Source organism: Asterias amurensis, chromosome 10, assembly GCF_032118995.1.
Source record: "Asterias amurensis chromosome 10, ASM3211899v1".
Classification (NCBI taxonomy): Eukaryota; Metazoa; Echinodermata; class Asteroidea; order Forcipulatida; family Asteriidae; genus Asterias; species Asterias amurensis.
In genome coordinates, this window is record NC_092657.1 from 2,209,310 (window position 1) to 2,233,923 (window position 24,614).

The 24,614-nt window shown below is 40.9% G+C and overlaps 1 protein-coding gene across 1 annotated transcript; it reads right to left on the bottom strand.

The window, feature by feature from the left end:
* Positions 1-1,024: 1,024 nt before the first annotated feature.
* On the bottom strand, positions 1,025-24,614 carry LOC139943184 (serine/threonine-protein kinase greatwall-like). The gene is made up of 12 exons (XM_071939999.1): positions 24,420-24,614; positions 22,259-22,314; positions 21,016-21,205; positions 17,158-17,297; positions 15,484-15,572; positions 12,502-12,617; positions 10,325-11,701; positions 6,288-6,483; positions 3,470-3,583; positions 2,614-2,715; positions 1,653-1,763; positions 1,025-1,210 (listed from the first exon to the last, which is right to left on the bottom strand). Exons 1-12 carry the CDS (start codon positions 24,534-24,536, stop codon positions 1,164-1,166), a joined length of 2,655 nt encoding a protein of 884 aa, XP_071796100.1. The 5' UTR covers positions 24,537-24,614; the 3' UTR covers positions 1,025-1,163.

The window sequence follows — 24,614 nt, forward strand, 5'->3', positions numbered from 1 at the left end:
CACTGAACCACAGTAAGCTTGGTAGGATTCGAACCTACAGCCTTGTGATTGCAAGTCCTGCAGTCTAACCATTTAACCACAGTTAGCTTGGTTGGATTCGAACCTACAACCTTTTGAGTGCAAGTCCTGCAGTCTAACCACTGAACCACAGTTAGCTTGGTAGGATTCGAACCTACAAACTTGTGATCGCAAGTCCTGCAGTCTAACCACTGAACCACAGTTAGCTTGGTAGGATTCGGACCCACAACCTTGTGATTGCAAGTCCTGCAGTCTAACGACTGGACCACAGTTACCTTGGTAGGATTCGAACCCACAACCTTTCGAGTGCAAGTCTAGAGTCTAACGACTGAAACAGAGTTAGCTTGGTAGGATTCGAACCCACAACATTTTGATTGCAAGTCTAGAGTCTAACCACTGAAACACAGTCAGTTAGCTTGGTAGGATTCGAACCCACAACATTCTGATTGCAAGTCCTGCAGTCTGACCACTGAAACACAGTTAGCTTGGTAGGATTCAAACCAACAACCTTGTAACTGCAAGTCCTGCAGTCTTACCACTGAAACACAGTTAGCTTGGTAGGGTTTGAACCCACAACCTTTTGAGTGCAAGTCCTGCAGTCTAACCAATGGGCAAATCGTGATTCAGTAACTGACAGACAACATTTATTTTAGTCATTATAAAATCAGCAGTTAGCTTGGAAGGATTCGAACCCACAACCTTGCCATTGTAGGTCATGCAGTCTAACCAGTGGACAAATACAACATTGTGATTGAGTAACTAGAGGACAGCACTTAATCCAGTCATTGTAACATGAGCAGTTAGCTTGGTAGGATTCCAACCCACAACCTTGTCACTGCAAGTCCTGCAGTCTAACCACTGAAACACAGTTAGCTTGGTAGGATTCCAACCCACAACCTTGTCACTGCAAGTCCTGCAGTCTAACCACTGAAACACAGTTAGCTTGGTAGGATTCGGACCCACAACCTTGTGATTGCAAGTCCTGCAGTCTAACCACTTGACCACAGTAAGCTTGGTAGGATTCGAACCTACAACCTTGTGATTGCAAGTCCTGCAGTCTTACCACCGCACCAAATTGAACATTATCCTGGAATAGTTGCATTAATTCATTTGTTGAGTTGTGGACTGCACTATCATTCAAGAGGTCAAAGTGCAAAAGAAGACATCTGGAGATGCTGCATGTTGTTCCGAGCTAAACAAAAAAAAGGGAGACGAACAAGTAACCTGTTAAAGAGCTGTTAAATTATCAGGTTAAAGGGAAGGAATTTGTTTGGTAATCACTCTTGGTCAGAAGCCTACAGCGGCTTGGGATACATAAAGCATTTGGGAAACATTTCACTTTCGATTCGAAAGTTATGTGGTTTTTTTTTATGCCAGGCCGTGATGCCTCTCAGTATCAGGGAACTTTCTTCAGGCGCTGACATATTTTCTCTGGATATTCGGCGATATCTCAGAAACCTGACCGCCCTTGACAATTTTCACATGTTAGTTTTATTGTGCACACCTAAATTTTAAAGTATTAAAACAATCAAACCGTTCCAAGGTTTACTTGCCCTTTAAAGTCTGCATTTCTTCTTTAAAAAAATCTAATTTTATGTGTATGGTGAAAACAAAATACTGTGAATATTGTTTACCGTCAAAATAAGTGGTGTCTGTTCGGTCATCTGGGGCAGGGATGAAAGGGGCTTCTGTCTCTCTGATTCGCTTCCAGTCGATTGCCTGGAATAGTGGATGGGACTTCAGGTCTGAAGAAAGCAAGATATTATATTTGTTTTAGAGAACATTATGGGAAAGCGTCATTAAAAAAAGAGGCTAATGTGAACATCATTTTCATCTGATAACTCACACCTGTTATCTCCATGTAATTCTTTGTTTTTACTTTATAAAACCACCAGTAGCCGATTTCACGAAAGTAGTGTGTAACTTGCGCAATGTCATAATGTCGATGAGTCCATGAACGACAAATAAATAATGAACGAAGTGCGTAAGTTACGCCATTTTTGTGGCGCAACTTTTGACTTGCGCCACTTTGAGACGTGGTGTAACTTTCGTAAAATCGGCGGAACTCGACCGTACATTTGTGGCGCAACTTACGCCATAAGCGTTGAGCAGGTAGACTTACGCAGTTGCGTAAAGTTTTGTGAAATCGTCTGCAGGGCTGTATAGCATTACTGGAAAGCTCAGAGAGGCTGAAAAGTGAAACATCCTTTTCGTCTTACAACTAACACCTGTTATCTCTATATAGTTTCTTTTCAAAAGTGGACTTAATTGGATCATACATAAACCAGTCATGCCAGTAGGGCTGCCCCAGGCAGATTAACTGCTAAGTTAGGTCGGACGCTTTATATTTTCCCCCACTTTTAGAAGGCCCGTTTCAAATGGAAGATGACAATCTCAAAACTAAATTTGACCTTAGAACCTCTCTTTTAAATTGAGAATGTTCCTGGGGTAGATTTCACAAAAAATTAGGGTCCTTGGTGATATTTCAAACGTAATGCTAGTCCTAAATTAGGATGAGTAACTCGTCCTAACTCGAGATTACACTAGTCTTAACTCTTTGTGAAATCCACCTAAGGTGCTATAAGGGGCCTATACCTTTTGCCTTAGCTCGATGTTCCGGTTCCATCACCAGTAATCGATCAATCACATCCAATGAGTTGTTGGAAAGAGCTTCGTCCCCCTCTGGTAAAGGAATGTCTGTAAGAAACAAAAAGGGCTGTTAGTCTCGACTGCTTTGCTTAAAACATCACAAGTGTCCTTTAATACTTACCTCAAAGGAAGACCTACAACTGGCTATCGGCATAACAGGACATTTTTTTGTTAAGGGGAGAATGTATCTGACAGAGAAACACTTCCAGGATTTAAATTTTTGGGAATAAAAACTGACATCTTTTTCCATAACCATACTGATATTACCTCGAGGTGAAATAATTCTCAACCTACTGTAGCGGCGGTGCCGATCGACCGGTGGGGGGCGCCAGCACGACTCCTATCGGGATATCTGCTTGCTGGAGAGGGCACTCTCTGGCTGATATTACTTCGAAGTGAAATAATTCTCAACCTACTTTATACTACTGCACTTCTCATCCCGTAAATTGTTATTGCCATTAAATTTACAGGAACACGATGCCTTGGATCGGACCAGTTGGTCTATAAAAAGCGTTTGTAACCGTTTGTTATAAAATGCCACTTATGGGAGTCAAATTTTTTACTCCCATAAATGGCCCACCGTGTTAGTTCGCAAAGTAAAAGGAAAACCGTGCAATTTCGAGGCATGTTTGTGTGGATCATTGTGTTCTACTTTTACAACATCTTTCTACCCATATGCATTTTATAAAAAATTGTAACAAACGCATTTCAAAGACCAACTCGACCGATCCAAGGCAATGTGTTCTTTTAAGAGTGGTTACCAAACAAATTTGTTCCCTTTAGTTGGTAACCCGTAACATACCTCTGCTTAAGATGTTCTGAAACACCAGATCAGGTGTTTGGTCGTTGAAGGGAGGTATCCCGGTGAGGAACTCAAAGAAGCAGACACCCAGGGCCCACCAATCTACGCCCACACCTGTAAGATAAGAAGAGTAGTACCAAATAACAAGACCAGTTGGTAAGACTCATAGAGTTAAAGGAACACGTTGCCTTGGATCGGACGAGTTGGTCTAAAAGAGCGTTTGGAACCGTTTGTTATGAAATGTATATGGTTGGAAAGATGTTTTAAAAGTAGAATATAATGATCCACACAAGTATCACTCAAAATTTCACGGTTTTAATTTTACGTCGCGAATTAACACAGTCGGCTATTTATGGGAGTCAACTTTTTGACGACGAGATGAAACGAAAACCACGCAATTTTGAGGCATATTTGTGTAGATCATTGTATCCTACTTTTACAACATCTTTCTAACCATATCAATTTTATAACAAACGGTTAGAAACGCTTTTCAAAGACCAACTCGACCGATCCAAGGCAACGTGTTCCTTTAAATATAAGAACTAGAGGGCGCACTGGCCTATATACGCGCCCCGTATGCGGGCAGGCGGCCATTTTCTAAGTTGAACAAACAGGCATTGCTTAGCGTGTGTTTGTGCGACAAAACAGCATCGCGTCAGCGTTCAATAAACACAAACTCCAACGTATTTTTCATATTCAACGCGCGTGCAGAATGGCATACGTGTGTCCTTGCGGTCCCGTGGCGTGTGTGCACCAAGCATCACTCATGCGCCCTCTAGTTCTAATATATAACTCCATGGTAAGACTACAAACACCAGACTACATCCCCAAAACACGCACCAATACTGGGAAAAAAAGTTTCCATGCTGCTGCCCCCAAACTCTGGAATGATTTACCTCACAGCATCCGCCACTCTAGCTCACTAGCAGTCTTCAAGAAATCTCTCAGAACCCACTTGTTCAACTGAATTGTTTGCTTATTTTGTTTATTCTTTCCTTTTTTTATTATTGTGTGTACAGCGCTGTGGTACTTACCCCTGTTAGTTAGAGCGCTTTATAAATACCTTGTGTTATTATTATTATTATTATTATTATTATTATTAAAGTCACCTGGAAATAGATTTTTTTTTCTTTCAAACATAAGAGTATATGCTTACGAACAATAAAACAATTTTTTTAGTAATTGTTTGTCACGATTTATATGTTTTAAAAATATATAAAGTTGTTTGGGGGGCTGACTCCGCCTACCCCTTTTGTGACGTCAATCGAGGCAGACTTTGCCTGCAATGCGTATAGTAAACACGCGTGCAAAGTACATGTACGTCCAAGTCGTGAGTTGGTACATTTCAAAAAGTGTTTTTCTGCATTCAGCAGCAACACACCTGGTCGGCATTGCCGGAAAAAAACAATTTTTTTTTTTTTGAAACTTACAAACTCACGACTTGGTCCGTACATGTACTTTGCAATTGTGTTTACTCTACGCATTACAGGCAAAGTCTGCCTCGATTGACGTCACGAACAGCGCCCTCTCGGGTCGGGGTCTACTCTTAAGTTTGTAAATAACATAAGAACTGATTTTTTAAAACCTTAGTTAACTGTTTATTCACATTCCACTCATCAAAACACATATATTAGTGACAAAAGCTTTATTTTGAAAAAATACCACTTCCAGGTGACTTTAAGACACTGCTCTCGAATTGCAAAGACTGTTGGTTCGTATCCCACCTGAGGGATGCCTGTGATTTTTTTCACAGAACTGGGGGAAGTACTGAGTATACATTGATGGCCACTCCAAGGTAAGCGCTACACTTAACTGATTCGGGCTTTCGACCTAAACCAACTGTCACCAGGGACATGTTGCCACCTACTCATGGGACTGAAACAGGGTTACCCCTTCACAGTCACAGCACTACATTCTTAACTTTTTACGTAGTAACTACAGCCAAAGGGCACAAGTCATGACCAGGATTCAAACACTAATAATAATAATAATAATAATAATAATACAAGGTATTTATAAAGCGCTCTAACTAACAGGGGAAAGTACCACAGCGCTGTACACACAAAATAAACAAAGAGCAAAGAACAAATAAAAGTAAGCAAATCAGTTGAACAGGTGGGTTTTGAGAGATTTCTTGAAGGCTGCTAGTGAGCTAGAGTGGCGGATGCTGTGAGGTAAATCATTCCAGAGGTTGGGGGCAGCAGCATGGAAGCTTTTTTCCCCAGTAGTAGTGCGTGTTTTGGGGATGGCACATAACTGCTGACAACCAGAGCTTGGGTCTGGTGAACTAAGACTGCTTTGCCCAATTCAAGGGGTGTCGTGGCCGAGCAGTTTAAAGCACCGTACGCAAGCTCTGCTGTTTCTGCTCAGCAGCTGAAGAGTGTGGGTTTGAATCCTGGTCGTGACAATCATGTTCCTGAGCAAGACACTTAACAAAAGTTGCGCAAAATATTTGCCAGCACAGGCTGTATACACTCCAGGGAGCTGAGTTGGCTAAAGGAATCAAAAGGCCCAGTGATCAGAGGTAATAATAAGACTATAAATATAAATATGAATAGTAAACTTGCGGTACAAAGAGCCGGTTTGGTCTTGATGTTTCGAACAGTATACTATGCTCGTCTTCAGGAAAAAGGGGGTAATAATGTTGATAGTGCTTTGTGACATCGTGTATAAAGTGCTATATAATTTTTTTATTTTATTATTCACACTGTATAAAAAAACAACACTGCAAAAGTGAAATCAAGCTTGACCACTTCAGCTGTCCAGACACCAGTAGGAAAACGGACAAAATTTGGTGTAGGAAACGGACAAAATTTACCGTGCGGATTTTGTAGGAGAAGCTCCGGTGCGAGGTAATCTGGAGTCCCCAGTATCCTCTGTGGTTGAGCTTCAGCCGTGGGTGCTGGGCCTCTACGAACGCTCTTGGGGGTTCTGTACGGGGTGCAAGCTGGGGTCCTAAACGGTGTACAGAAAGCTGGTCTTACGGTAGATTTTGCCGGAGTGGCACTGTTGGACTAAAAGAGTAATAAAATAATAACAATAATCATACGAGACATTTAAATAGCGCATAATACGGGAGCCTCTATGCGCAACAAACAGCATAACTCAATGAAATCATAATAATAATAATTGTGGCGTCTTATATAGCGCACATGTCCGTCACTCTGTGATGCTCCTGACGCTGTAACATACAGTATTTCCTGCAAGATGTGGGACTACGTTTGAATTGTGAGACCTAATCCTTAGATAGCACAATGTAATGTTTCATAAGGTGCTGTGGCGCAATTAGCTCCCGATCAGACCAGGCAAACCCCTTCTCTTTAAGATAAGTGCACTGGGTTCTTTTACATGCGTTACACGACACATCAGACCAATGGCTTTACATCCCATCCGAAGGCAAATCAATGGTGAAGTGTCTTGCTTTAAGACACAAGTGTCACGACTGGGGATAAATCAGGCACTAGTTGCAAATCCAAAGCAAATCCAAAGATTCCACTAAATGAGTCTTTTGAATTCTCTTGAAAATCTGAAGAGTCAGCTTGGTGAATCTGTCGTTCCATAACTAAGGTGCAAAGCTCTTTGACCATAAAATTTAGTTGAACAAGAAGTTGGGAGTCAGTAGGGATTGGCCAGCAGCAGGGGTTGCCCTTAACTTTTTTTTCAACTGGCCAGCAGGACCAGTTGGCTTGATTTTTCACTGGTCCGCCAGGTTTTTGACTGGTCCGTCAATTTTTTATGCTATTTTTTTTAAAACTAATAGTATTCTGTTGTATACCAACTGCTCGATTTTCGATCGTCGCTATTTCAAAATTCAACATGATTTGCAACGTCAACTTAACTGCACTGGAAGCCATACTTTATTTATGTGTACCAAGTTATTGTGTTCGTAAAGGATAATTAATTTGAGAGTATTTTTTCTTTAAAAATGTAATAACAATAGCGTTATTAAAATTAATTTAAAAACAGGTCAAATTATTTGTCAGAGCAAAATGATCTTTATTTAGGTAGTTTTTTTTTTAGTCCACAGTTTATTGTAAGCACTCATCATAAAAGTATTCCTAAGTAAGAAGAACTTTTTTATGAAGAAAAAAAAAATAGTGTTTTTACTATAAAAACACCCCAAAAAACACTTTAAAACCGACTGTTAAAATATCATTAACTTTTTATGTACTGCCTTCAAATCTACTGTTGGGGAGGGTTACGTGCGATCGCTCAAGTTATTTTATCATGTATAAACATTGCCTATTATTGTACCCTATTATTGTACCCTATCATTGGACCCTTTCGGTACAGTAAAAAAAAAAAAAGTTCACGGATTTACAAACAATTTACAGGGTTTACAGAAGGTAATGGTGAAAGACTTCTCTTGAAATATTAGTCCATGAAATGCTTTACTTTTTGAGAAAACGGTTAAACAATATAAATTCTCGTTAACGAGAATTACGGATTTGTTATAAACACATGTCATGACACGGCGAAACGCGCGAAAACAGGAGTGGGTTTTCCCGTTATTTTCTCCCGACTCCGATGTCCGATTGAGCCTAAATTTCCACAGGATTGTTATTTTATATATAAGTTGTGATACACGAAGTGTGGGACTTGGACAATACTGTTTACCGAAAGGGTCCAATGGCTTTAATAAGTATTCATAAACATAATACATCGTACCGAAGTTCCCAAAATCTTCCCACTTTCGTCCAGAAAAACCCCAAACAAAAAGTAGACATCAAAAAAGTCCATGAAGAAGCATACGAGTTTGACGGTATTTTTTTCAATTATGTGTATGGAATGGTCGGTGCCGGCGTCTGTTTTGTGAACAAAATTTTCATTTAAAAAACGTTTTTAAAAGCAGCAAAAACAACTGCGCCTTTGTTTAACACATGATTGCATTCTAGAACCCAAGTCTTTCTTGAAATCAACCCGCAAAAAACCCCAAACAACCGCGCATTATAATATGTGACCAATAAAACTAGATCGCCCACCAATCGCCCGCAAAAAAAAAAAAACCCAAATAACAACAAAATTACCCAAAATCAGGACGGAAGAACTTTACTAAACACAATTAAATACTCCTTTTTGCTCATCCAGAGTATCCTAACTTGGTAATTTTTGTTGAATGAAGCCTCACCGTCTCGCTCGTTTTTCGTAAACACGTTAGACTCTTATTCCCACACGGAAATCTGCTCCGTTGACCGACCATGCTGCTGACAGAATGTGTTTTGCTTTGTGGTCTTCTGTCAAGGCGATTGAAGCTAGTTTTGTAAGCTATTGCGTACTTTCACCAATAGAGGGCGTCTATTCCCACGCTATCGAATATTCTGAAACGCCCTCTAGCGTTCAGTATTTCTTACACTTTCTGCCACACGTGAACTAATACGAAGACTATAAGCCTTTGCGTTGCATGATGGGATTTTGCGCTGTGTATGCGTGATCGTCGGAAGTTTGCCAGCGTTCAGCGGCACTTCGAGTAATTTTTATTATATTTTATCCAAACCTTGAGTGAATGTTTTTACATTTTATTCGAGCCTGAAAATAGTTTTAAAATTGTCATAGTTCTGTAGTACCGCTGCCGATATTTTTGACTGGTCAGCCGGACCAGTTGGCAAGGTGTTTCAGCTGGTCCGCCGCGATTTCTACTGGCATTTGGCCAACGGACCTGCGTTAAAGGAACACGTTGCCTTGGATCGGTCGAGTTGGTCTTTGAAAAACGTTTGTAACCGTTTTTTATAAAATGCATATGGGTAGAAAGATGTTGTAAAAGTAGAATACAATGATCCACACAAACATGCCTCGAAATTGCGTGGTTTTCCTTTTACCTCGTCGACTAACACGTCGGCCATTTATGGGGGTCAAAATTTTGACTCCCATAAATGGCCGACGGTGATAGTTCGCACAGTAGAAGGAAGACCACGCAATTTCGAGGCAAACTTGTGTGGATCATTGTATGCTACTTTTAAAACATCTTTCCAACCATATGCATTATATAAAAAACGGTTACAAACGATTTTGTTTTGACCAACTCGTCCGATCCAAGGCAACGTGTTCCTTTAAGGTCGAACCCTGAGCAGACGAACAGGAATATATTCATTTAACACCTCTTGCTTGTTCTGTATTCTGGTTGGCTGAAACACGGTCATGTGGGATGAACTAATATAGTCAAGTGATCGCCCGCCCGTGTTTGCGGGAACTAGTTCCCGAGCGGGCGCTAGTCTTTGGAAATAGTGCCTGGTTACAGCGCCCTCTCTTGACTCAAAGTCCCTTGGGGGAATAGGCGTACACTAGTTACCTCATTGCCAGTCAATATGTGTATAGTAGTTAGTAGTATACATTGTAATAATGTAAGCATCTATAAAGAGTTCTTTTTAAAAACAGATAAGGTACCACGCGCTAGATATATAGACAGATCATAGAGTTATATATAAGAACTAGAGCGCGCACTGGCCTATATACGCGCCCCGGTATGCGAGCAGGCGGCCATTTTCTAAGTTGACAAAACAGCTATCTCACAGCGTGTGTTTGTGCGGCCATTTTGTAAGTTGAACAAACAGCATCGCGTGAGCGTTCAATAAAACAAAACTCAAACGTGTATTTCATATTCAACGCGCGTGCAGAATGACGCGCATGTAATCTTGCGGTCCCGTGGCGTTTGTGCACGAAGCATCACTCGTGCGCCCTCTAGTTCTTATATATTATTCTATGAGACAGATAGGCCACGGTGAGCTTTGAAAGTGATGAGGTTTAACATGTGATTCGCAAATTTTTCAAGGGGCCAGTGTAGTTCTTGTCAGACAGGTTTAATAAAATTTGCAAATATAAAGCGAGAATTTTCGCTTATTGAAATGATCTCTAACTTACCCTGAATGGAGTCCTGGGTGGCCCAAACATTGCTTTCCTATTGGCCCCGTCCATTGTGACATCATGACCACCTGATTCTATGCCGCCTGCCGATTGGTTACCCTCACTCTCATTCTCATCATGAATGTCCATACTGCAATCCGATTGGTCCAGAGGTTTCTCGTCCAAATAGGTTGTCGATTCTGCTATTCTCTCCAAGCTCATACGAGGTCGGACAAGTTCGGAGGGAGTGAGGTCTTCGGTGTCCACCTCATGACCAAAGCTGACGTTTCTCTTCTTCCTCTTGACTTTCCTTGCTCCTTCGGCGTCACCGATGTCTAAGCTCCTGGAGAGGTCTGAGTCTTCCAGACTCTCACTGATTGACGAGGAAGACAGGTTGGAAGCAGGTGTCGGGACACCTGTCTTGGAGCTGTTCACTAACCCGATGGCGCTGATCTCCATCGTCAGACCAGTGTGACCTCCCTCACTAAAAAACCCTCCTTTGGTTTTGTCCTCAATCGGGCTGATGACCGACAGTTCGGAGCGATTGCGTTTTCTTCCGCCAGCTCCAACAGGCGGCAACATTTCGCTTGAGTCGTAGGTTAGAATCCGACCACGTGCGACACCAGGATTTTTGAAGCTCCCTGAGGTTGTGAACTCATCGCTGTCGGTGCTGTAGGACGTCCGTGAAGTGGAGACGTTTACCCCTTCGTGGGGAATCTTAGAGGACAGGTTTTGGGGGTTACTGAAGGCGCCTTCTGGCGTTGATTGCTGCACTCCAAAACCAGGAGATGTTAACGGAGTCGACAACTTGACATTCCCAGGACTATGTAGAGACGAGTCTGCTCTGACGTCACTCGCCACACCGTCACTTGACGGCGCACAGAAGCTCCTCGACGAACCCTTGCTGTCGTAGCCGAGATCGGGAGATGTGATCTTGCTGGAAGAGTCAAACTCAAGCTTCATGATGGGGGGCGCCGGGGAGACACTCTCCATCAACCTCATGGCAACGTTGTTAGAGTCGCTTCCGATAAGACTGCAATCTTTCTTCGCCAAACGTCTCCGCCCGCCAGTATTCAGAGGCGTCTCAACGATACCAATGCTGTTTTCCTTCTCATTGAACACTTCATCCTTTGAGCAGCTATCAATCGGTGAGGTAACGCAAATGTTTTCATGACCACCTTCTTCAACTATCGTAACGTGTTTGTTACTGATGTCCACTTTTGGCACGTGGGATTTTGAACAGTCTATGGTACTAAGATAACTGCATGATCTATCTCGGCTACCTCGGCGTTCTGACGACGAGGGTCTGTGGTGTGGTTTGTTACCTAACGCGGTAAGCGGAGTTGTGAAGGGGGACTGGTGAGCCGGTCTGGCGTTTGCAACAGAGCCTTGATTCTGTTAAACAAATAAAAAGATTAAGGGTCTTCACAAATATATCCCACAGCCCAATTTCGTAGAGCACCTTAAGTAGAAAATATATAGACCCATTGCATGTGACATCACATGCTCAAACAATGCCCCCACTGGAGGCAAATGATTGGAAGAAAGCTGTTCGTTGTGCGTGAAAACGTGCGCATGAGCTCAGCGTCAGTGTTGCGTTTCGCGTCATGCAAGGGATCTATTGCTTAAAGGAACACGTTGCCTTGGATCGGTCGAGTTGGTCTTTGAAAAGCGTTTGTAACCGTTTTTTTATAAAATGCATATGGGTAGAAAGATGTTGTAAAAGTAGAATACAATGATCCACACAAACATGCCTCGAAATTGCACGGTTTTCCTTTTACCTCGTCGACTAACACGTCGGCCATTTATGGGGGTCAAAATTTTGACTCCCATAAGTGGCTGACCATGTTAGTTCGCACAGTAGAAGGAAAACCACGCAATTTCGAGGCAAACTTGTGTGGATCATTGTATTCTACTTTTAAAACATCTTTCCAACCATATGCATTTTATAAAAAACGGTTACAAATGTTTTGTTTTGACCAACTCGTCCGATCCAAGGCAACGTGTTCCTTTAAACCATTTCTGAGCAGCAATGTCCAGGACACCAGTCACAAATTCTACTTGTCATATCATGGTAGGTTCCTGATGTCAAATTTTGGACTGTATTTCTATGAGAGACATGGTTTTACTGGCTGAAAGGCATACAAGTATACAGTTCTCCGATGCATTATGCGGATTGAAGTGGCCCAACTTACGAAAGCAAAAGTTGTTGTGAGAGACAGAAGTTGTCCTGGAGTCCGAAAGTAATCTCTGGAACCTGACTTGGTGCTCGGTAAGGACGGCGTGCTCATGATATCGGTTACATTTATTCCTAAAAAGAAGAAGAAGAAGAACTCGGTTACGCTTTTTTGCTGAGAGAACAGGTTAGCCCTGGTGGTTCTGGCGGTGGCTGCTAAATGAGCCCTGGCACATGGTAAACCCTATACAAGGTTTTACATAAATGAGTCTCATAATAACAAACTTGCCAAAAACCTGCCTGAAAATAAATAAGTGCTTTGAGACGTCTGTCAATAAGGGAATCAATGTGTGGTGAAGAGGTTTTCAACTAGTGGTTTAAACCCGCCGAGGTCTGGTTCTCGAGACGAAGTTGAGGTAAATTATCAAGAACCACTAGTTGAAAACCGATTCAACACACTTTGATTCCCATTCATAAATACCTTTTCGGTTAAAAAAATCAACACTTTTGGTCAAAAAGTAAAATAAATGCAAAAATTATAATTGTTCAATGATTTCTTTCAACACAACACTCCTCCAGCTATGAAATGGTAAGGCCCTCGGGTAAGGCCCTCGGGTAAACAACTCCTTCTAAGAGATTGGTGTGCGCGTCGCGCGTATCGCGTGATGTGGCACAACTGTCCTGGCAGTTGCTCTCAACCAATAGGATTGGAGAAACTGTCTTATAAGCACAGGTGCAAGCTCGCGTGTCACGCCCATGTTTCAACACTTTTTACTGGTGTTATATCATCCGTTCAAACAACCCCTCGTGATGCCCTCTACACCAATCAGAGTGGATAAACTGTCTTAGGTACTTATGAATGACGCTTTTATGATGACTAGAGCAATCTGACTAAAACACTGAGACCAATTAATAACTCACTCCTTGGTAGTAAAGTTTTTAATGAGAAGTCCCCTTGATCCAATAAAGGAACATTACAGAATTGGTTTTTGCTAGCAAAACAGTTGCTGGCATATAAGCACTTTATGTAATCCACCATAAACTAACAAACCTGTAGAAGTTTAAGAGCGATCGGCCATTTGGGTCACGAGAGAATAGTGAAAAAACGATTACAAATTTTACATGACATTGATGCAAACAAAAAAATGAATAAAACGCTCACTGAGCGATAAACTCAAAACGCGAAGTTAGATTATTTATTTCTCATCAAATATGACATTTCAGACAGAAAAATTTCAAGGGATGATTTCTACTATCATCATCATTAGGCTGTGTAAGTTTTATGAAAATCTGTGATCTTCACGACTTTTGTTTCTTACCAATTCTGTCGTTCCTTTAAAGGAACTGTACACCTTTGGTAATGGTTCAAGACCAGTATCCTGACTTGGTGTATCTCAACATATGCAAAATAATAACAAATCTGTGAAAATTTGGGCTCAATTGGTCATCAACTATTTTTGTTTCTTATAAGCTTGGGCGATAATGATTTTATTATCCCACGATATATCGACAAAAAAGTATAGCGATAATCGATTAAATCACGATTTATATTTGAAGTCTAAAATTCTGCAGTTTAACTCTGCCTAATTTAAATACTTCAAAAGCTAAACAAATCGAGGTATGGATCTGTGAGGTGTACTGTCTACCCATGGTGTTGTAGCTCTATGAGTTACACACACATAAAGTGTCTTTTAAAGTGTCTACTGCGCATGGCTGTTCTTACATGTGTGTATATCCTGCCCATTTCAACCTATAAGCATCCATAATGCACATGGAGTGACCTCTCATTCATAAAATGGTTGTGGATGGGTTGTGGTTTGTGTAATATGATCCCATTGTGGTCTGCATTTCGGCGGCGAGGCTCCCACACAGAGGAGGTGATTGATACATTGTGTTACTTTGAAGTGTCTGTGGGAGACGCCTGGGCGCTGAAGTCTTTGATGTTATTTTTTTCAATTGGGGAATCTTGGGTTGGTTCTGACATGTCTGAGACTTTTTTATTTTTTTTAACAGCCCGTTGCGGTTGCAAGCTGTCTCAATTAGGGAAGACATCATGATACTTCATCAAAACCACGATTTGCCGATAATTCAATTAACGAAAAATCAAGACGATACGTTAATCGTTTAAGAAATGGTATCGCAATTTTCGATTATATCGAGATATCGCCCAAGCTTAGTTTCTTACCAGTTCTGTAACGTACCTTTAAAGGAACACGTTGCCTTGGATCGGTCGAGTTGATCTTTGAAAAGCGTTTGTAACCGTTTTTTATACAATGCATATGGGTAGAAAGATGTTGTAAAAGTAGAATACAATGATCCACACAAACATGCCTCGAAATTGCGTGGTTTTCCTTTTACCTCGTCGACTAACACGTCGGCCATTTATGGGGGTCAAAATTTTGACTCCCATAAATGGCCGACCATGTTAGTTCGCACAGTAGAAGGAAAACCACGCAATTTCGAGGCAAACTTGTGTGGATCATTGTATTCTACTTTTAAAACATCTTTCCAACCATATGCATTTTATAAAAAACGGTTACAAACGCTTTTGTTTTGACCAACTCGTCCGATCCAAGGCAACGAGTTCCTTTAAGCGAAAGTAGTAGGCCAAGCACCACCCAGTTTTCTACAGTTTCACCCAAGTAGTCGTTTAAAAGCAGGACAGTTCTAAGAGAAGTTGAAGAAGTCTCCCAAATTCTGAAGAATTTACTCCGCGGTAGTAGTATAATGCAAGATAAATTCTCAAAAGACGGAATCAACCCAGCAAGCAGATAGACAAATGGCGTAATCGCAAACCAAATACTTTACCTCACCGTGCAACTCCTCAATTCCCTTATAAAAACTAATTAATTAATTGGTTTTACCCAAACATCGTTGTATGTTAGCACTGTATACTCGGTACTTTCCCAAGTTCTGTGAACAAAATCGCAGGAATATACCTCGGGTGGGATTCGAACCCACAACCTTTGCAATTCTACAGCAGCAATTAGTTAATACTTACTTCTATTGAGAGTGATCTGCGAGAGCCCAAAATCCGTTAACTTGACGTGACCATCATCAGCTACCAGAAGATTGTCTGGCTTCAAGTCCCTGCAAGAGGTTTCAGACAAAGTGCTTAGCAATTTAAAAAGGTCTTAAAAAGTAATAAATTTGGCTGTTCTGTCAAAGAAAAAACACCGCCTTACCATTTCAAGACTGAATAATCAGTCCTGACTCCATGGGTAAGAATGTGACAGAGTAAAGCACCTTTTGTGGTTGTTGTTCGCAGCGCTATTATAAAAAGCCGTTTAATAAAAAAAACTAGCTAAGCACAACAAAACTATGCTAACCGGAAAAAGGTTACCAGCTCAAATAACATTTCCCATGTTGCGTCTGTGACTGGTGTTCTGCTTATTGTTGATAAGCAGAAATTTGTTGAGCAACATTTTCTGCTTTCAAAGCAGCTCTATGAAACTAGCCTAACTAGGCACTTAAACTTTCCAGCAAGTCCAGCTTATTGTTGCTTAGCAGAAATTTGTTAAAGCAATATATTCTGTTATATAACTGACATACAAATCCTTGTCATTTGATTGGTGGAACTTACTTCACGTGACATTCACTATTACTCCCATCCACACCGCGATCAAAAAGACCTATTCGTCCATGGGGAATAGCATTTCCCATTCAACAGTTAGGATCATCCTTGTTCCCAATGTTTTTGAGCAGTACAGTGCCGCCGCGCCGCTGCTAAAACAAAGGAGCACCTTTGCAAAAAGTTGTGATCCGATTTGTGCACTGTTGCCGCTACGAGGCGCTATATGACTTTTGGTTGTTAGTAATTTGTGTGATTTTTCATGACGTTATACTTTTGAAATACATCAAATGACAAGGATATATATATTTCAGTTATATAAAACAAATACTGAGTGGCTTTAATTCGTGGAATGGGAGGAATATTATCGTTTCAGTAATAGTTCCAATTCGCCTCGTGAAATGGAACAGTCCAAATTTTACCTTGCGATAATATTCCTCCCATTCCACTCTGAGCCACTCAATATTTATATGCTATCAAAGCAGGTCTATGAAACTAGGCACAGTCCTTTTCAGCACTCCGCTTCTGCACAACCCATACACTCTGAGATGAGATGTAGTTCTAACAAGGAGCCATTCCAAAAAAAATTTTCCCACGTACTGCATCTCTTTGGAACTCCGTGCCTGGTGCATGTTTCCCCCCATCCTACAATCTAGACTGTTTTAAGAGGAATACCAATTCCTACCTTCAGCTCCCCTGAGTTATTTTCACATTCAATAGTTTTTCTTTTTGTAGCCCATACCAAGAGTGGGTTTAGCCTTGTTTGGGATGAACTTGCAAAAATATACTCTTAATACATACTTTTTTTAATCGTCGCTGCCGAAGCTGTCAAGTTCAACAAAGCCCACCTGGGCCCAATTTCATAGAGCTGCTAAGCACAAAAATTTGCTTAGCATGAAATTTCTTCCTTGATAAAAACAGGATTACCAACCAAATTCCCATTTGTTGCATATTGCTTGTTACTGGTATTCAGCTGTTGTTTGCTTATCCTTAAAATCACGTGACAATTTTGTTGGTAAATCCTGTTATTGTCAAGGAAGAAATGTCACGCTAAGCAAATTTTTGTGCTTAGCAGCTCTATGAAATTGGGCCCTGTTTCAGTACCTGTGTATGATTCCGTGGCTGTGTAGATACTCCAAGGCAAGTATGATCTCCGCTGTGTACATAACTGCAGTGTCCTCGTCAAAATAACCGCAGACATGAAGCAGTGACTTAAGATCCCCTCCTATCATGTACTCCATCACCTACAAGAAAAATAAGGCGTATCTTATTTATCTTCATCGCATGTCAGGCCTAGCAGTCTAGTTAACCGGACCCAAGCTTTGGTGTTGGCAGCAGCAGAGTGTAGGTTCGAATCCTGGGCCCAACTTCATAGAGCCGCTAGGCACAAAAATTTGCTAAGCATGAAATTTCTGCCTCGATAAAAACAGGATTACCAACAAAATTTCATGATTTTCAGGATGAGCAAACATCAGCTGAATACCAGTGTAGCGAGATTATGGAGTAATAATCAGTCCAGGAAAATGTAAGTTTGGCGCTAATTCATTGGAATTTCTAGGACACAACATTAACAGAAATGGTATTTTACCATTGATGAATAAAGTCAAAGCCATTTAAGAGTTCCCAATTCCTGAATCCATTCGTAAGTTACGAGAATTTCTAGGGTTGACTAATTTCTACCGCCGGTTTATTCCGGATTGTGCAGAGATTCTGCAACCTCTGACTGATCTGTTGAAAGGTAAATCAAAAAATCAATCAATTGTACTCCCTGATACAGCTTTACAAGCCTTTCAGAAAGCCAAAGCAAGTCTAGCCAAAGCTACTTTGTTAGTGCATCCCGACTCAGAAGCTCCACTTTGTCTTATTACTGATGCATCGAACATAGCAGTTGGAGGAGCACTCCATCAATGTGTTAATAATGTCATGAAGCCCATTACTTTCTTTTCGAAGCGTTTACTGTTTACAGCCAGCAGAAACTAAATATAGTACATTTGGTCGAGAGTTGCTAGCTGTAGATTTGTCAATTCGACATTTTAGACATATGTTAGAAGGTCGAGAGTTTTATATCTTAACAGATCACAAACCCTTGACATATTCTTTTTCGGCCAAACCTGACCGATTCTCACCTAGAGAGATTCGTCACCTTGATTACGTATCACAGTTTACTACAGACATACGGTACGTGAAAGGTAGTGAAAATTGGGCAGCAGATGCACTTTCCAGATTACAAATTGAAAGTGTAACTCAAACGATCACACAAATCACTGCAGTGAATTTCGATGCAATTGCTAGTAAACAAAAGACAGACGAAGAGCTAATTAAGCTACGTATATCGTCTAATCTTCAATTCAAAGAATTGCCACTTTTCACTACCCACGGTACTATAACATGTGATATTTCCACTACCTATCCACGTCCTTACATACCCAAAGAATTTCGGCGTGATGTATTTAATTCTGTTCATAGTATATCCCATCCAGGAATTCGTGCTACCCAACGACTCGTGACTGAAAGATTCATCTGGCCTTCCATTAATAAAGACGTTAGAACATGGACCAGAAATTGCATTCAATGTCAACGCGCAAAGGTACATCGCCACTCAGTGACACCGTTAGGTACATTTGACACACAACACGTTCGTTTCAATCATGTTCATATTGATATCGTTGATCCATTACCACCATCTCGTGGGTTCACTTATTTACTCACATGTATTGATCGATTCACCCGTTGGCTTCAAGCAATTCCTATTTCTGATATTTTCGTCCGAAACTGTTGCAAGAGCATTCGTTGATGGCTGGATAGCTAATTTCGGAGTACCAGCGACTATCACTACCGATAGAGGTAGCCAATTTGAATCAAAGCTTTTTGAAAATCTATCAAAACTTTTAGGTTGTAATCGAACCCGCACCACATCATACCATCCACAAGCAAATGGAATGGTAGAACGATTTCACAGACAACTTAAATCATCGTTCAAAGCTCAAACTGAACCAAATCGCTGGACAGAATCCTTATCACTGATATTATTGAGTATTCGAACATCACTTAAGACTGACTTAGGCTGCAGTGTAGCAGAACTAGTGTATGGTACCACACTCAGTCTGCCCTCAGAATTCGTAATTCCGTCTGTGGATTTGAAATATGTTGACCCAAGTAACTATGTTGACCGTTTGCGTCAGCACATGTCAGAACTTCAACCCAAACAACCTAGATACTCTAAACATTCAAGTCATGTTCCGAAAGAATTGCTTACTTGTACACATGTTTTTAGTCGTGTTGATCGCGTCAAGAAGCCATTACAACCACCGTACAACAGTCCATTTCGTGTCATCGAAAGAATGGCCAAATATTTTATCATTGACGTTAACGGCAAACACGACTCGATAAGTATTGATAGGTTGAAGGTTGCACATACAGATTTCGAATCCACAGTACCACTTCCAGCTACAGCTGAATCATCTCCTAAATCCAACACTAATCCACCATCTCCTAAACTGAACACTTCTCCAACATCTTCTACATCAAACACTATTCCAGACGAATCTACAAGATACACTCGCTCAGGAAGGCGCGTACACTGGCCAAGTAGATACTTAGATGCATTTTGTAAATAAACCGCACATAGTTGTAAATATTAAAGGACTACTTTCATTTATTTATTTATTTAATTTAATTTTCCGATCCCGTGTCAAAACTCATGTGATCTGGAAGGGGACTAATGTAGTGAATTCCTTTAAGAATAAATAAAGCTTTCTTTGTGCACAAAAGACGCACGCTTTTGTTCCCTTCTTCTTTTGAAAACTGCTGAGGTGTAACGACATTGAGGGGCGCATAGCAAATGCTCATCCACTTCATCGTCAGCTCTAGTCAGAGAAGGTTCTCGATTATTAAGGCAGTTTTCTTCGCTACTATTTTCCTTAGCCAATGTAGCAGGTTTGGACTTGGCTTGGTGGTGTTGGCCCCTCACAGGGAAGAACCTGCTCATTGGTTAGAGTTGTAAGTAATAGATAGTAATTATTATTAACTAGTAATTACCCCGCCTAGGCAGTTGCAGGCATTTTCCCATAATTTAAGGCCTCGGCAGTTGCAGGCCAATCTAATTTGCATTGTTGGTAAGGTTATAAAATTACTGGACTCTTACCACAAAACCAGTAACAAGCAATATGCAACAAATGGAAATTTTGTTGGTAATCCTGTTTTTCTCAAGGAAGAAATTTCATGCTAAGCAAATTTGTGTGCTTAGCAGCTCTATGAAATTGGGCCCTGGTCATAACACTTGTATCCTTCAGCAAGGCACTGAACTTAACCATAATTGCTTTGGGAAAGTTGGTAGGTAGTGCTTTATAAGCTCTACAAGCCAGGTTTCTGATGGATGATACCCAAACCTACATGTACATCCCTACATGGACTGTAAAGGGGGTAACCAGGTTTCAGCCCCAGGAGTAGGTGGCAACAGCCCATGGAAAAACTTGATTGTAGCCACACCTTGAAGTAGCCTCCAAGCCTTGTGTGTCAGGTGACTCCCTAAAAAGAATATAGCCTATAGTATTAAAGGAACACGTTGCCTTGGGTCGGTCGAGTTGGTCTTTGAAAAGCGTTTTGAGACCGTTTGTTATAAAATGCATATGGTTAGAAAGATGATGTAAAAGTAGAATTGCATGATCTACACAAGTATGCCTCGAAATTGCGTGGTTTTCTTTTTACCTCGTCCAATAACACGGTCGGCCATTTATGGGAGTCAAAATTTTGACTCCCATAAATGGTCGACCGTGATAGTTCGCGACGTAAAAAGAAAACCGTGCAATTTTGAGTGATACTTGTGTGGATCATTATATTCTACTTTTAAAACATCTTTCTAACCACATACATTTCATAACAAACGGTTTCAAACGCTTTTTATAGACCAACTCGTCCGATCCAAGCCAACGTGTTCCTTTAAACAAATAAAAAACTCCTTACCAGATAAATATTTGCAGGTGTCTGAATGGAGTAGAACAACTTGACAATAAATGGGCTCTTTGAGAGGGCTAGGGCGTCTCTCTCAGCTGTTACTTGCTGGGCCATGTTCTTATTCAACATTTCAGACTTCTTCATGACTTTGATTGCGTAGAGTTCATCTTTGTCCTTCCGCTGACCGAGGTACACTTTGCTGCAAGAGAAAAATTCAATCAATCAATCAATCGTTCTTAACTGGTTTGGCCGTTTAGCCTGGCTTAGTGGTTAGTGAATTCCGAGTCAAGACCGGAACCTTGGGAGAGGATTGGCTTTTCAGTCCCTACCTCTGACTGCGAGGGCAGAGGTATTCATGTGAAAAAAAACACACCCAGCAAGGTCTTAACTTGAATTTGTGATACCTGTGCAGGCTTTTCAGGGTTGTTGTCACCAGAGACTTTCCAACCAGAATTTGGAACAAAGAGTTTGCTGGAAAATAGTTGCGATAACGTAACCCTCCTCCAGACGGGTTACGAGATTGTTTCGAGCGGCATCGGTTAATCTGGTCCAACTCGTACAATTTCGACAGCTAGTCACCAGATTTGCCCCATTTTTACCACTTTCAAAAATCATGACACAAATTCTGAGGGTACGAACTTAATCCCCAATGTCTAATAATGCAGCCTGCCATTATACTCAAAACACCATTTAGGAAATATTCAAAGAAAAATGGAAAAAAACTTACCAGATCCCGGAGCGAATTCCCAGTTTCATATTTTGAACCTGTCGCATCGCATTGCAAACGCATTATTTTGTTGTTGGGCTAAACCATTCTGTAAAAGGGGTGTTACAATGTTGCAGTGCTGCAGTGCGTGCGTGGCATTATGAGTGAACGGCGTGCAAGCAAACGGACAGCGCGCACACGCACTGCAACAATAGACTAGTGGTCTGGATGAGCAAAGTCTGTTTGAAAAGTCAAAACCACTGACCACACTCAATTTTCAGTCAGAGCCCAAACCAACTCTTTTCAGAGGCAGCACCGACTCCCAAAAGAGATGTCCACATAGGGTGCTTCCGTTTAGCTTCCCTGGGTCGACTCCGGTGTGTGGCGCGTTTTTTTCCCCAGGACAAACGTGTGCAATTAGTTACCCACGTTCGTCCTGGAAAAAAAAACGCCACACACCGGGGTCGACCCAGGGAAGCTAAACGAACGCACCCATTGTTTCACCAACAAGTTTACATGTCATAGTTCCGGTGTGCATCATCTTACCCAAAAGCACCTTTGCTGATCGGCTTCAGGACTATGAAGTCATCTATCGAAGGCATCTGCAAAAGAATATAATTATAATAATAATAAACAGTACACTTAACCAGAGGATGCAAAGCGCTGGAAAACGAGGTAAAAAAAGAATTGGGGGGGGGGGGGAGACTGGAGCTTGAACAACCTTTATTTTTCACTCAACTTCATGGAAAACATGGCCCAAGGTAGTTGCATAGTTTTAGCCAGAGGGGTGTCTGGGTGTCTTTTGAACACCCTGTTTTTAATTTGGACACCCTGTTTCATCTGTCATTTACATGTAAATTTATTGTAAGTGCAAATTTGGACACCCAGTTTTAAAATTTCCAGCAAATTTGGACACCCTTTTACCTAATCCTGGCTAAAACCTTGGGTAGTTGTTGCGATAACGTAACCATCCTGCCGACGGCTACGCCGTCGGCAGGAGGGTTATATTATCGCAACTAGGCCCAAGGCTAAGCGCATAACAAGCAGCAGGTATAAGGCACCCTGAGTGTTGCATTAGGGAAAGTACATAATTTCAATACATGAAATAAAATCCGGATAACTTTCCGTATGGCGCCACCACTTATTCACACATTTTTACAAAAAGGGATATCTCATTGAGGTAAATTAGTTGCGATAACGTAACCCTCCTGCCGACGGCAGGAGGGTTACGTTATCGCAACTAGTATTAGTAAATTGGATACTACAGTCGTTTGACCAGTTCGGGATCACTTTTTGAATTCACATTGTTTTTTGTTGCAATCTCTTTGATATCTTAAACAAAATTTTTTATCAGTTTACCTAAACATGTCATAAAACTCACCAAGTATTCACTAACAAAAAAAAGATTAGTTCTTTTGAAGAGGCTTTGAGAAAAGTATCGTCACCTGTTTGACCAGTTCAGGATCAGTTGAATCTATTCTGAATCAGTAGAGTGCCCTTTATTGCAAACCCATACTCCCATTCATAGAACTGTCTCTCAAGGACACGAAACTTCAGAGGTGTGTTGGCATGGACTTGGACTTCCTTTCTTTAGTGAATGTCATGCAAGTGTCCTCAATAGCAGCGCAAAAACCCAGCGACAAAACCTCAAAACAACAGCAAAGGCAAATGAAAAAGTGAAGCGAACCTAAAAAGCATTATTGACCCCTCCAAGTTTAATTTTCTCACAAAATAAAAAATCTACAAGAATTTGTTGAAGTAACGTTTCTCAAAATCAACTTAACAAACTTTCTACTGCAGTAGTATGATTTTACCATACTTAGTACATGTAAGTTAGTGCGGCACCATTTGACGCAATGAGATGTTGAGTGATCCCGAACTGGTCAAGGGTAAGTTGCCCCCCCCAAAGAAGATTTTGGGATCTTCGTCACCTCAAAAAAAACAAGATGACTGCACAGTATTTACAGGAATGTTTTTTTACACATTCTTATCATTTTACATAAATGTTTTTTTGCCCCGGCACTCCAATTCTAAAGGTAAGAAGTTTTAACAGTGTTTTTCAACCAACATTTTTAAACAAAAAAATGATAAATTTCGCAGACAACCTTCAGGAAAACAGCCATAATTTATTTGCTGATGATATTTGGCACCTTATTTTGGGTTTGTTGGTTTAATGGGTGTTAATCTTCACATTTATAAACAGAAATTGGTAATAATGAGAAGTGATATAATTATTTGGTTATTGCAAAGTTGAAGTGATCCCGAACTGGTCAATGATCCCGAACTGGTCAAATGACTGTATATTATTTCATATCGAATGAAAAAGTGGTGGCGCCATACGGAAACTTTTCCTAAAATCCCAAATGTATTGTAAAAAAAATAGCAAACGGGGCATAAGGTTAAGTTTAGTTTGTATTAATTAAAAAAAGTGGTGGCGCCATACGGCGCCATAAAGTTATCCAATAATCCAATAATAATTATAATATGAATAATTATGTCCACTTTTTTTCTAGGGGGGCCACCACAGTTAAATTTGTCCGCTTGCAACTATTGCACCTGATCCAAGAGTGAAGATCAGATTTTTGAAATATAATATTACGGTACCGCAACCCCCCCGCCCCCCCAACAACAGAGTCAATACATGACATTGACAATACAGATTATGATACTACAACGTTTAATAACATAACAAGAATCACATACATACCCTTGCTTTGCCACTGCCAGACTGCGTCACGGTTGATCCATTTTCGTCCTTAAATTTCACTGTTTGTGGAAGTTTGTGACGTCCAAAAGGTTCTCCAGTGTCTTCTTTGGTGTCCATTACGAAATATTCATACGTTTTTTTAATTATAATCAGCTAAAATCAAGGTTTTTTCGCCATGACATCCTTCTGGATAAC

Excerpts from the sequence above, each read along its gene's own strand:
- LOC139943184 (XM_071939999.1), bottom strand. The coding sequence starts at position 24,536 with ATGGACACCAAAGAAGACACTGGAGAACCTTTTGGACGTCACAAACTT. Across the intron at positions 15,573-17,157 it reads AGCCACGGAATCATACACAG|GGACTTGAAGCCAGACAATC; the intron begins GTACTGAAACAG and ends AACCTCTTGCAG. Across the intron at positions 3,584-6,287 it reads TCTCCTACAAAATCCGCACG|GTGTGGGCGTAGATTGGTGG; the intron begins GTAAATTTTGTC and ends CTTATCTTACAG.